Genomic DNA, 12946 nt, shown 5'->3' on the forward strand with positions numbered 1-12946 from the left:
TCTCTAGCTCAAGTTAAGTGGTGCTTTAAGTTTGAGCTAGTTAACCATAAGTCGAGGGGTGATTGGAGCTCAAATGCTGCTAAAACTCTAGGACAGGGGTTCTCAAACTGGGGGTTGGGACCCCATGGGGTTGCGAGGTTATTACATGGGGGGGGAGGGGGTTGCAAGCTGTCAGCCTCCATCCCAAACCCCACTTTGCCTCCAGCATTTATAATGGTGTTAAATATATCAAAAAGTGTTTTTAATATGTGTGTGGGGGGGTCACACTCAGAGGCTTGCTGTGTGAAAGGGGTCATCAGGACAAAGATCTGAGAACCCCTGCTCTAGGAAGTAATGCATTGGTGATATAAAACTGATTATAACTCAGCAGCTGTGAATCTAATCATTCTGTGTAGTTTGAGTGGTGTTTTGCAGTGTGGTTACTCAAACTAGCTTGCGTGGAATAACTCTAGTGTACTAATTTGAGCTAACTGTTGCAGTGAAGATAAGTCCTGTATCCTGCATTTGCAGGAGTATGGCCTTTTTGGTCAGGTGAAGGTTTGCCATCAGTACTGCTGATTCCCATTGCCAACCTGCATACCACAAACATTCTGTTCTGAGAAATTCTGCCCTTCCTAGATAGAACTGAAGGAGGAATTTTAGCTTATGTGAATGTCCTGGCTCGTTTTCGATCAGTACCAGTAGAGGTTCTTTTTATAACTGGCAGATCAGATAAGTATTCTATAGATAAAGTGTCTGTAGTGCTAGATTGAAACAGCTCAGGCATTTGGCCTCCTTTTTAATTCTTCCTTTTCTCTTCATGTAATTTGGTGTGTTGAGTGACTAATCACATTAAATAAGTTATTCACACGTCAGCTGCATGCAAGTTGCCTTTACAATGACATTGTTTACATACTAATATCTGCAAACCGGGGCTATCAAGAGTGTTTGAGACACAAGATGTGTGACCAGGAATGAGCAATCTGAACTGAGCTGTCACCTCACATATGAAACAAACTGAAAATGATGGGGCTAAAGTTACTATATTTTATGCTGCACATTTAAAACTGTTAACCAGTTACACAAGGAGTCAGTTTCAAAATATGGAGATCTGTTGATGGGTGTGGAACTGCTTGTCCCTGCCTGTAACTTTGTAATTTGGTTTAAAAGTGGATCAGCAGGCTGTCCCCCATCTTACTGTTTTAGTCTAACATTAAGATTTTATGCAGGAATGCTCATACTGTGCCTCCCTGAGGACAGCAGTGGTGACTTGCAAAGAGCCCAAGGATATCTATCTCATTAAAACAAAGTAGATTTGCAGCTACATTCATCTCTTCAGTGCAGGGTATATATATCAGGTCACATACTGATCTTCATATGTAGTGTAGTCCATCTTGATCTGAGCAAGCAGGCCACAACTTTCATGCTGAAGATGAGGGTGGCTGTGATCTGCATTTGGCCAGTGGGATGCACTTTGGCTATCCTTGTGTTGTAGATGGTAAAACTGATGGTAAAATAACTTAGCAAGTGCACGTGTATTACTTATTTCTTGAATAAGTAACTCATCCATTTATTCGCAAAAAGAAAAGGAGTACTTGTGGCACCTTAGAGACTAACCAATTTATTTGAGCATGAGCTTTCACGAAAGCTCATGCTCAAATAAATTGTTTAGTCTCTAAGGTGCCACAAGTACTCCTTTTCTTTTTGCGAATACAGACTAACACGGCTGTTACTCTGAAACATGTCATCCATTTATTGCTCATCCCAGTGAGCATCTACAGCTTAGGGTGCAGTTTGTGGCCATTTTGGAAAAAAATAGTTTACGTTCCTATGTGCAATCTCTACCAGCTCCATGAGTGTCCCACAGTGATGGTGATGTGTCAGTTTTCATTTGCTTTCTGGTTATGTTTAATTAATAATGTAGGAATATTCTTTTCTTGACTTAATTTAACTAGATTTGATTAACTGCTCATCAGATGGGCCTTAATTGATAACGATTTATCAGGAGAGACTTATTGAACAGGGAGATGTCTTGCATCTGTCTTAAATATGAAGACACAGATGTGCTACAGCATAATTGCTTGGGCTGAAGTTTCAGAACAGGGTGATTTTTTTTTTTTTTTTTTTTTTTTACTTCCTTTGTGTCTGTGAGGCTGTTGATTGTCTGTTGTTTGTCTCTCCTCTATTTGCTTGCTCTGGAGATGTTTGTGGCTATCACTTTTGCAACCTGCTGTGAAGGATGGATTTAATACACTGGAATTGATGTCACACTTCTGATTTTCTTGGGGGCAGTGCAGAGAACTTGGGGATATTATAAGGACCCCATTTTTTTTTTAAACAAGACTTTTCTGCTTTTAAATGTGATGCCATCAACTTAAATAATAATTCTTTCAAAATGTTTTTCCTACTGTAGTTACAACCAATTTCAATTGTTACAAATGCAATAATTAGATAATGTTTCCTATATTTGGCAGCCTTTTGTGTATATCGTTTGTTTAACTGTATCAGTCCATTTCCCTTGTTTGTGTGGGGTGTTCACACAGCAACAGGGGAGAGTATTTACAGAAGAGGAAAATGGGATTGAGAAACCACAAAAATTAGCAGGAAAATTTGGGGCTGGGGTGCAAATGCAGAACTCTTTAACATGCTTAGCAAAAATGACTAGATTTTGAGTTGATGGTACCGGAGGATAGGTACCTGTGAAACTTAAATATATATACATATATTATATATATATATTTTTTTGGTTAATTTGTAGGGGTACCAGAAGATACTTCAGTGATGATAGACCCACAAGAGTGAAAATTATGAATGAAATGCATTAACATCCCCCTTTGACCCTGATCTCTAATAGACTTCTTGTAGCCCTTGGAAGAGGGGGTCAGGGGAGAAGGGTTGAAGGTCACCATGAAGCTAAAGCAGCGAGTGGTACTGCTGGCCATCCTCCTTGTCATCTTCATTTTCACAAAAGTTTTCCTCATTGACAACTTGGACACTTCAGCTGCCAACCGGGAGGACCAGCGGGCCTTTCACCGCATGATGGCAAGCTTGCGTGTGGAGCTAGACCCCCGACTTGATCATACGCTGCAGTCCCCCTGGGAGATTGCCGCCCAGTGGGTGGTACCACGGGAAGTGTATCCCGAGGAGACGCCAGAGCTAGGGGCTGTTATGCATGCCATGGCTACCAAGAAAATTATAAAAGCTGATGTGGGCTACAAAGGGACCCAGCTGAAAGCTTTGCTGATACTTGAAGGGGGACAGAAAGTGGTCTTCAAACCTAAGAGGTAAATATATCTATCAGTGATTGGATAAAACACCCTATTTAGGTTTTTTCCTCCCTGTTGATCCTTTAATTTATGAACTGATATATGTCCATATTGCATATGATGCAGTCTAGCATTCAGAAGGTGGAATCGAGCCATGCTGGCGATTTGGTAATATTCAGCTTGTCTGCCAGCTGAACTTGAGATGTTCAGCATTGACCTCCAAACCCAACCTCTCTATAGTTCAGAGGCATAATCAACAAGGTTGGTCAAACCTTGCATTTCTGAACACTGGCTTCTGACCAGTGTTTGCTGGCCAGATGCCAGGTACCTGAAGAGGATTCATGTAGCATTCCACAGTGAGAGGCTAGTTGTCATGATCTGGGTGCCTTATGGGAGTGAGACTCGGTGTGGGGGTGGGCGGGCAGGAAGTGGAAATTGATGGTCATCTTCAAACTAGGCCTAGAAGGCTGTGTTGCTAGCTGTGGAATGTAGTGTTTTACGTTTTTCCTTGTATGTGTCAATATGGAAATTGCATTTCTGCCTTGATTGAACATTTTCTCATTCCACCATAAAGCTTCTTATGTGACTTGTGTATGCCTGTAATGCCTTCTAAACTAACTTTCCTTTAGGAAAAGGTGGACTGCTGGAATTTTCAGTAACATTTCTCTAATGGCCACTTGCACAACTGGTTTGGAGTTATATCATGGGGCTGTACTATGTTGAAATAGTATGAACTTTTTGCATTGAAGTGGTGGTGATGCAGCTTACACAGGATACTGCATGCATATTGTAAATACCATGTCTTGTTACTGTATTTCTGTAGTGCTTTTTATACAACTGAATGCCATAAAGAAGTTCACAAAGCCTTAAATTACATTCCAGTAATGGAATGTCTGTCTGCAGGCCGGCAAAATGGTTGTACATATCAAGGACAGGTACAACCAGGAATGTTTTTAGGAACACCAGACAATTTGTGGTGGTATGCAATGCGTGTGAGAAAAGAGGGGATGCAGAGGGGAATTTTTGGCAAGGATGTAGGAGTTTATCCCTGCCTCTTTTTCATAGGATTCTGGAAGTTTTTAAGCAATTGCCCACACTCAGCTTCAGAGCAGATAGTCAGGTTCTCTATTTACCATCTTTCTGATTGAATCCAGTAGATCTGCTGGAGAGTTAGCAGACTGAGTGGGCAGTCAAAAAAGTAGAGCCCTGTGCGGATACTAAATCTATATCTGCGGTTATAAATTGGTATCCACGGAGCTGCAGGGCTCTGCCAGGAACCGCAGCAGTGGAAGCAGCAGTCTGGTAGGCTGTTGTTCCCAGGAGCAGCTGGGGTGGGTACCATGCTCACCGGCAGCTGTCCCTGGTCTTGCTAGTGCAGTTAGTAGGGCTGGGGGCAGTACAACCACGCTGAAGGAGCCGCTGGCATGGTGCGCTGGCTCTTGAGAATGTTATGAACCATTAGGAAAGGGATAGATGAGAAGATAGAAAGATGAGAAGATATCTTAATGCCACTATATAAATCCATGGTATGCCCCATCTTGAATACTGCATGCAGTTCTGGTCACCCCATCTGAAAAAAGATATGACTGTTGGTAAAGGTACAAAGAAGGGCTACAGAAATAATTAGGGGTTCCATATGATTAAAAAGACTGGGACTGTTCAGCTTGGAAAAGAGACACCTAAGGGGGGGATATGATAGACATCTATAAAATCATGAATGGTGCGGAGAAAATGAATTGGAAAGTGTTATTTACCTCTTCACGTAACACAAGAACCAGGGGTCATCCAATGAAATTAATAGGTAGCAGGTTTAACACAAACATAAGGAAGTACTACTTCATACAAGGTACAGTCAACCTGTGGAACTTTGTTGCCAGGGGATGTTGTGAAGGCCAAAACTGTAACTTGGTTAAAAAAAAGAAATAAATAAATTCATGGAGCTTAGGTCCATCAATGGCTATTAGCCAAGATGATCAGGGACACAACCCTGGGTATCCTAAGCCTCTAACTGCCAGAAGCTGGGACTGTATGACAGGGGATGGATCACTTGATAATTGCCCTGTTCTGTTCTTTCCTTCTGAAGCACCTGGCACTGGGCACAGTCGGGAGACAGAGTACTGAGCTAAATAGACCATTGGTCTGAAGTAGTATGGCCATTCTTATGTCCTAAAGCAAGGATTTGACTGGACCTCACCTCAGGGTCATAAGTAGGGCTCAGTGACCTGCGACCTCCGTGACTTCTGCAATGGCCAGTGCAGCTGACCCCAGGGCCACCCAAGCAGCTGGCCCCGCAGACTGCTGTAGTGGCTCTGAATCCAGCTTCTCAGGCGGCCCTGCAGCCAGCCACACCAGCCGCTGCTGGAATGGCCCCGGGACCAGCTGCTACTCTGGTGGCCCCTGGCAATTGGCTCCTGGGATTGCCTGAGCAGCAGTCCCAGGGGCAGTGGGAGCAGCCACAGGTCAGCAGTGGTCCTGGGGCAGCTGGAGCAGCGGCTGGCCCCAGGACTCCCCCACAGTGGTGGCTGAAGCAGCCACTGGCTCCCCAGGACTCCCCCCACAGTCACTGATGCTGCAGGCTCCCCCTCTGGGAGCATCCTGTTTCTTGCCCCGCCCCTCAAGATTCAATCAGGTATTTATGGTATAAGTAATGGACAGGTCACGATTTTTTGTTTCTTGCCTGGGACCTGTCCATGACATTTACTAAAAATACCCATGATTAAATCATAGCCTCAGCCCTGGTCTACACTACGAGTTTAGGTCGAATTTAGCAGCATTAGATCGATTTAACCCTGCACCCGTCCACATGACGAAGCCATTTTTGTCGACTTAAAGGGCTCTTAAAATTGATTTCTGTACTCCTCCCCAAAGAGGGGATTAGCACTGAAATCGACATCACCGGGTTGAATTTGTGGTAGTGTGGATGCAGTTTGACGATATTAGCCTCCGGGAGCTATCCCAGAGTGCTCCATTGTGACCGCTCTGGACAGTACTCTCAACTCAGATGCACTAAACAGGAAAAGCCTTGGGGACTTTTGAATTTCATTTCCTGTTTGGCCAGCGTGGCACAGGTGACCATGCAGAGCTCATCAGCAGAGGTGATTATGGAGTCCCAGAATCACAAAAGAGCTCCAGCATGGACTGAACAGGAGGTACTGGATCCGATTGCTGTATGGGGAGATGAATCCGTGCTATCAGAACTCCATTCCAAAAGACTAAATGCCAAAATATTTGAAAAAATCTCCAAGGGCATGATGGACAGAGGCTATCACAGGGACCCGCGGCAGTGCTGTGTGAAACTTAAGGAGCTAAAGCAAGCCTACCAAAGAGGCAAATGGCCGCTCCGGGTCAGAGCCCCAGACATGCTGCTTCTATGATGAGCTGCATGCAGTTCTAGGGGGTGCCCCTACCACTACCCCACCCCGTGCATGGACTCCTGCAAAGGGGGAGTCTCATGCAACAGGGACGAGGATTTGGGGACAAGGAAGATGAGGAGGAAGAGGATGAAACCGTTCTCCCTGGCAGCCAGGAACTGTTTATCACGCTGGATCCGATACTCTTCCCAGCCCTCCCAAGGCGGGCTCCCGGACCTTGAAGGCAGAGAAGGCACCTCTGGTGAGTGAACCTTTGTAAATATAATACATGGTTTAAAAGCAAGCGGGTTTAATGATTAATTTGCCCTGAAGACTTAGGATGCATTTGCTGCCAGTACAGCTACTGGAAAAGTGTTAATGTGTCTGGGGATGGAGTGGAAATACTCCAGGGACATCTCAATGAAGCTCTTCTGGAGGTACTCCCAAAACCTTTGCAAAAGGTTTCTGGGGAGGGCAGCCTTATTCTGTCCGTCCATGGTAGGACACTTTACCACGGCAGGCCAGTAGCATGTAGTCATTGCATAACAAAGCATGGCAGTGTATAATCCCGGTGGTTGCTGGCATTCAAGCAAAATCCATTCTTTATCTCTCTGTATTAGCCTTAGTAGAGTGATCTCATTCATGGTTACCTGGTTGAAATAGGGGAATTTTATTCAGGGGACATTCAGAGGTGGCCGTTCCTGCTGGGCTGTTTGCCTGTGGCTGAAAAGAAATGATCCCTGCTGTTAGCCACTGGGGAGAGGTGAAGCAATCATCCCAGAGATTTGGGTGTGGTGGGGGAGGGTTAGTTGGGTTTGCGGTACACGTTAACCTGAAAACCGCAGCCCCTCCTTTTAAATGGACAGCCCATTTTAAATGGCCAATCCAACGTTCATTTTGTGCTTTCCTGCACTCTGACGTTACTTGCCTCCATGCATTTTGCTGAGCTCTTTCAGTGCGGGAGGACTGCATGAGCTCAGAGAACATTTCATCGCGAGTGTGTTTTTTTTTTCGCTGCCTTATCTGCGCCATCCTCTGGGATGGAGACGATAGGGGGAGCGTTGAAACATTTGCAGCTGCGGGAGGGAAAAAAAGGGAGAGTAGTATTTAAAAAGACACTTTTTAGAGAACAATGGGTAGACTCTTTCACGGTGAACCAAGCTGTTAACATTACATAGTACATGTACAAGGTCGCATTTTGCTGCTTATATTGAGGGCCTGCCGGTTTGGTGTGAGAGATCACACATGCACGGCTGGGCACCAACGGGTGTTTGGTATGGGAAATAAGGGCGCTGCTGTTTGAAACCATTCCCACATGTTATGAAGGTTAAAGAAGCCAAAAGACTTTGGCTTACCATGGCTGCCTGCAAGCTGAATTCTGTTGCCCGGCCCAGCGTGCTTTTAAACGTCCAAATGCACATTCTACCACCATTCTGCACTTGCTTAGCCTATAGTTGAACAGCTCCTGACTACTGTCCAGGGTGCCTGTGTATGGCTCCATGAGCCATGGAATTAAGGGGTAGGCTGGGTCCCCAAGGATAGCTATAGGCATTTCAACATCCCCAATGGTTATTTTTGGGTCTGGAAAGTAAGTCCCTTGCTGCAGCTGTTCAGACAGACCAGAGTTCCTGAAGATGCGAGTGTCATGTACCTTTCCCGGCCATCCCACGTTGATGTCGGTGAAACGTCCCTTGTGATCCATCAGTGCTTGCAGCACCACTGAAAAGTACCCCTTTCGGTTTGCGTACTGGCTGCCAAGGTGGTCCGGTCCCAAGATAGGGATATGCGTTCTGTCTGTCGCTCCACCGCAGTTAGGGAATGCCATTGCAGCAAAACCATCCACTATGACCTGCACATTTCCAAGAGTCACTACCCTTGATAGCAGCAGCTCAGTGATTGCGTTGGCTACTTGGATCACAGCAGCCCCCACGGTAGATTTGCCTGCTCCAAATTGATTCCCGACTGACCGGTAGATGTCTGGCTTTGCAAGCTTCCGGAGGGCTATCGCTACTCGCTTGTGAACTGTGAGGGCTGCTCTCATCTTGGTATTCTTGCACTTCAGGGCAGGGGAAAGCAAGTCGCAAAGTTCTATGAAAGTGCCCTTACGCATGCGAAAGTTTCGCAGCCACTGGGAATTGTCCCATACCCGCAACACGATGCAGTCCCACCAGTCTGTGCTTGTTTCCCGGGCCCAGAATCGGCGTTCCACCGCATGAGCCTGCCCCATTGCCACCAGGATGTCCAAATTGCCGGGGCCTGTACTTTGAGAGAAGTCTGTGTCCATGTCCTCATCACTCTCGTCACCGTGCTGCCGTTGTCTCCTCGCCTGCCTTTGCAGGTTCTGGTTCTGAACATACTGCAGGATAATGCATGAGGTGTTTACAATGCTCATAACTGCCGCGGTGATCTGAGTGGGCTCCATGCTTTCCATGGTATGTCGTCTGCAGGAGAACAGAGTTGCAGCGGAAGCAGTGGCTGACGACGGATGCCACGAGAATAGATATTTATAGAGAATGACGAGAGGACCTGTGAGGTGGATTCATGAGAGCAGAGTTGCAGCAGAAGCGGGAGCCCATGACAGCCAACATGGAGAAATTCGCTATCGAGATGAGCAGGAGAGCAGATTTGCAGCTGAAGCAGTGGATGATGACGGTCATATAGAGGACCTGGAAGGTGGATTCATGGCACCAGGAGGGCAGAGTTGCATCGAAAGTGGTGGTTCGATGACGACGGTTAGCAGTCCTACTGCACTGTCTGTTGAAAGCAGTATGGCGTCCGCACGGAAAAAAAATGCGAAACAATTGTCGGCCATTGCTTTCACGGAGGGAGGGGCGACTGATGACGTACCCAAAACCACCCACGACAATGTTTTTGCTCCATCAGGCATTGGGAGCTTAACCCAGAATTCCAATGGGTGGTGGAGACGGCAGGAACTGTGGGATAGCTATCCACAGTGCAATGCTCTGAAAGTCAATGCTAGCGACAGTACTGTGGACTCACTCCGCCGACTTAATGCGCTTAGTGGGGACACACGATCAACTGTATAAAATCGCTTCCTAAAAAATCGACTTCTATAAATTCAACCTAATTCCGTAGTGTAGACAGACATACCCTTAGTCATAAATTATCCTCCCACCCAAAAGGTGAGTCACGATTAAAGCACACTAGCAGATATTGTGGCAGACATACACTGCTGCTGTACCTGTTCTGGATAGTCCCTAGGGCTATTAATTGTCTAACTTGCACTAACTAGCTGCAGATTTTAAGGATTATTAGATCATTAGTATATCACGTGCCATAAAATTTCACTCTGTTACTAGGATCAATATGGGGGTAACTTGTGTTTGACTAAAGCATATCTTATAGAAAGGCATCCAGTCTTGATTTGAAGATGTCAGGAGATGGAGAATCCACCACTCTCCTTGGTAATTTGTTACATTGGTTAATCGTCTTCAGATTAGAAGGCTTTTTTCTTTTATTTTTTATTTTTAAAAACAGTGAATTTGTCTGGCTTCAGCTTCCAGCCACTGATTCTTGTTATGTCTCTTTCTGTTAAAGAGCCTCTTAATTCCTGGTATTTTTGCCCTAGGAAGATATTTATTCACTGTAATTAAGTCACCTCTCAGTCTGTTTATACATGCAAGGATTGCACTAGTACTTTTTGTCACATCATCACACTAGGAGCTGATGTTGAGTTTTGTCCACTATGACTTCTAAATCCTTTTCAGAGTCACTACTTCCTAGGATACAGTCCCTGATTCTATAGGTATGGCTTGTATCCTTTGCTCTGAGGTGTATGACCGTGCATTTTGGTTGTATTAAAACTCATTTTGTTTGACTGGTCCCAGTTTACCAGGAGATTCAGATCAATGTGTGACTGCCCTGTTCTCACTATGTACCTCTCTACTAATCTTTACACTCTTTAATATCAGTAAACTCATTCCTCCTCTCCCACAAGAAATCATTTTGGAGGTGACCCAGAGCCAATTTCACTTCAATGATTCTTGCTCATGTGACTCTCTTAACTTTACTGAGGAGAATCCCCCCATAAATCATTTTGTTTTTCCATTATTCATTGCATTTACAGATATGCCAGAGACTACGTAGTAGAAGGAGAGCCATATGCTGGATATGACAGACACAATGCGGAGGTGGCAGCCTTTCACTTGGACAGGTATGGAACTATTGGGTTAACTATTTAATTATTCTCTTGTTTTTATTTTGTTTTGTTTTGTTTTTTTGGCACCAGTTCACTTCAGAGAGGGTGCCTGAGACATTGATTTCCAACCGGCTCATTGAGTAGAACAAAAAATGTTGTAAAATGTGATGACATGATAGAGTCCAATGAGCAAGGTTTCTGCAAAGGAAATAGTATCACCCTAACTTATTAGAATGCTTTGCACATGTCAACAAAGTAATGGATAAAAAAGAACAAGTTGGGCACAGTTTACATAGACTTTCAAAGGGTTTTAATTAGGTTCCTCATGAGAGACAGCTAAAGAAACTAAGTAGTCATGGGGTGAGAGGTAAAGTATTATCATGGATAAAAAACTGACCAAGAGACAGTGAGAATAAATAGTCAATTTTCATCTTGGCAAAAAGTGCATAATGAGGGTGCCTTAAAGTTCTGTACTAGGCCTTGTGTTTAGTATATTTGTCAATGATCTGGGAAGGGGGGTGAGCAGTGAGAAAGCAATTTTTTCAGATGATATAGTGTTATTTAGGTTAGTCAAGTCCACAGAAGACTGAAGCACATCAGAGGGACCTAACCAAGGTTGGTGAATGGGTAACATGATGACAAACGAAGTATATTGATGGTACACGCAGAGTAATTCACGCTGGAGGGAAAAAATCAACTACTCATATACCTTAGAAGGGTCTAAATTAATTATCAATTTGGGAAAGGGGCCTGGAAATCATTGTGGACAGTTCAATGTGAAGACCTCAGCTCAATGTGCAGCTGCAGTCAAAAAAACAAATACGATGGTAGGATACGTAAGGTTGGAAAATACTATGGAAAATATTGCTATTCAGTTATATGAATCAGTGGTGCAGCTTCATCTAGAATACTGCCTGCAGTATTGGTCACTCCATTTCAAAAAGGCTATTACACAATTAGATGGGGTTTTAGAAAAGGGTACAGAAAATAATTGGGGGGAATGGAAAAAAAACTCATATGAAGAAAAAGTGAAAATGTTGGAATCCCTTACTTTAGAAAGGAAGTGGTGAATAAGAGGGGACATGATAAAAGTATACAAAATAATGAATTATCTAGAGAAGGTAGATTAGAACGTTCTGTTCTCCTGTCTCATAACACAATAACAAAGGGAGATTAAATGAAATTGAAAGAGGCAAATTCAAAACTGATAAAAGGAAATATGTTTTCACAAAACATGCAATTCAGCTGTGGAATTCATTGCCAGAGGATATCATTGAGGTTAAAAACTGAGCAAGATTCAGAAAGGGATTTGGTTACATAGTTAATACTACAATAGCTTTTAGAAGAGATATTAAGCCAATTATGAACTGCTAGGAACTGGGTGGTTTCTTGCACCTTTCTCTGACTTGTCTGGTGCTGGACTCTGTTGGAGACAGGATACTGGACGTTGAACCATAGGTCTGATCTGGCATGACAGTTGCTGTGCTCCAATTCCTGTGTTGAATTGTACAAAAGCAATACATATTCAGACTATTTTTGCTGTGAACTTTATGCCAGCTTTCTTTCATATTCCACAATCAGGGAGGTAAAGTAGGGTCTATTTTCCTGCATGGGGCACAGCGGTATCCTTTCTCAGCCACACTTTTTTCTACTGTTTGGCAATAGGATTATATTGGACTAAATAGAGTAAAGTTTCTGTTTCTATAAGGGATACTGCCCCAACGCCATTGGGTTCTTGTGCCTCTAGGCTGTCCAGTGAGAGATTGGATTTTGGATCTACTTTTCCTCATAATTTACAACCTCTTCAGGACTTGTGTGGCAGGTGCCTACCTTCTGTTAAGAAGGTCTGATGGGAGTTATTTCAGAGCTGAAAATTGTTGCTCCTAGATCTGTGGGAGGGGCCTCTGTGGAGCATGAGTTTGACACCTGGGGTGGATCGGGACCACTTGTACTATTTTTTTTCTGGCATCCACAGCAGCTTCAAATTGTGCAAATTGCAAGCTTGCTTCTTTTTTTTTTTTTTAAGTATGTTTCTTGCGGTTATGTTGCAAAGATGACCTCTTGAATATGATTCCATGTAGTGCTGTCTTATACCTAAGCAGTAGTTCTGGTGAGGTGTGAACTGGCATCTTTCCCATTCATCACAATAGGGTACTAATATTTAACTCTGATGCTGACACTTCAAAGGATAC

The 12946-nt window shown here is 44.1% G+C and overlaps 1 protein-coding gene across 8 annotated transcripts in view; it reads left to right on the forward strand.

Annotated features, from left to right (window-relative positions):
• Positions 1 to 12946, forward strand: part of FAM20B (FAM20B glycosaminoglycan xylosylkinase) — a 49722-nt gene that overhangs the window by 11584 nt on the left and 25192 nt on the right. For 7 of the 8 annotated variants that reach the window (XM_077824287.1, XM_077824289.1, XM_077824290.1 and 4 more), the window contains exons 2-3: positions 2738 to 3263; positions 10683 to 10769. In XM_077824287.1, the coding sequence (XP_077680413.1) occupies positions 2887 to 3263; positions 10683 to 10769 (464 nt within the window). In that variant the 5' untranslated portion in view covers positions 2738 to 2886. The remainder of the gene's footprint in view (positions 1 to 2737; positions 3264 to 10682; positions 10770 to 12946) is intronic. The other variant, XM_077824291.1, reaches the window with a different exon arrangement.

Source organism: Eretmochelys imbricata, chromosome 8 (genome assembly GCF_965152235.1).
Source record: "Eretmochelys imbricata isolate rEreImb1 chromosome 8, rEreImb1.hap1, whole genome shotgun sequence".
NCBI lineage: Eukaryota > Metazoa > Chordata > Testudines > Cheloniidae > Eretmochelys > Eretmochelys imbricata.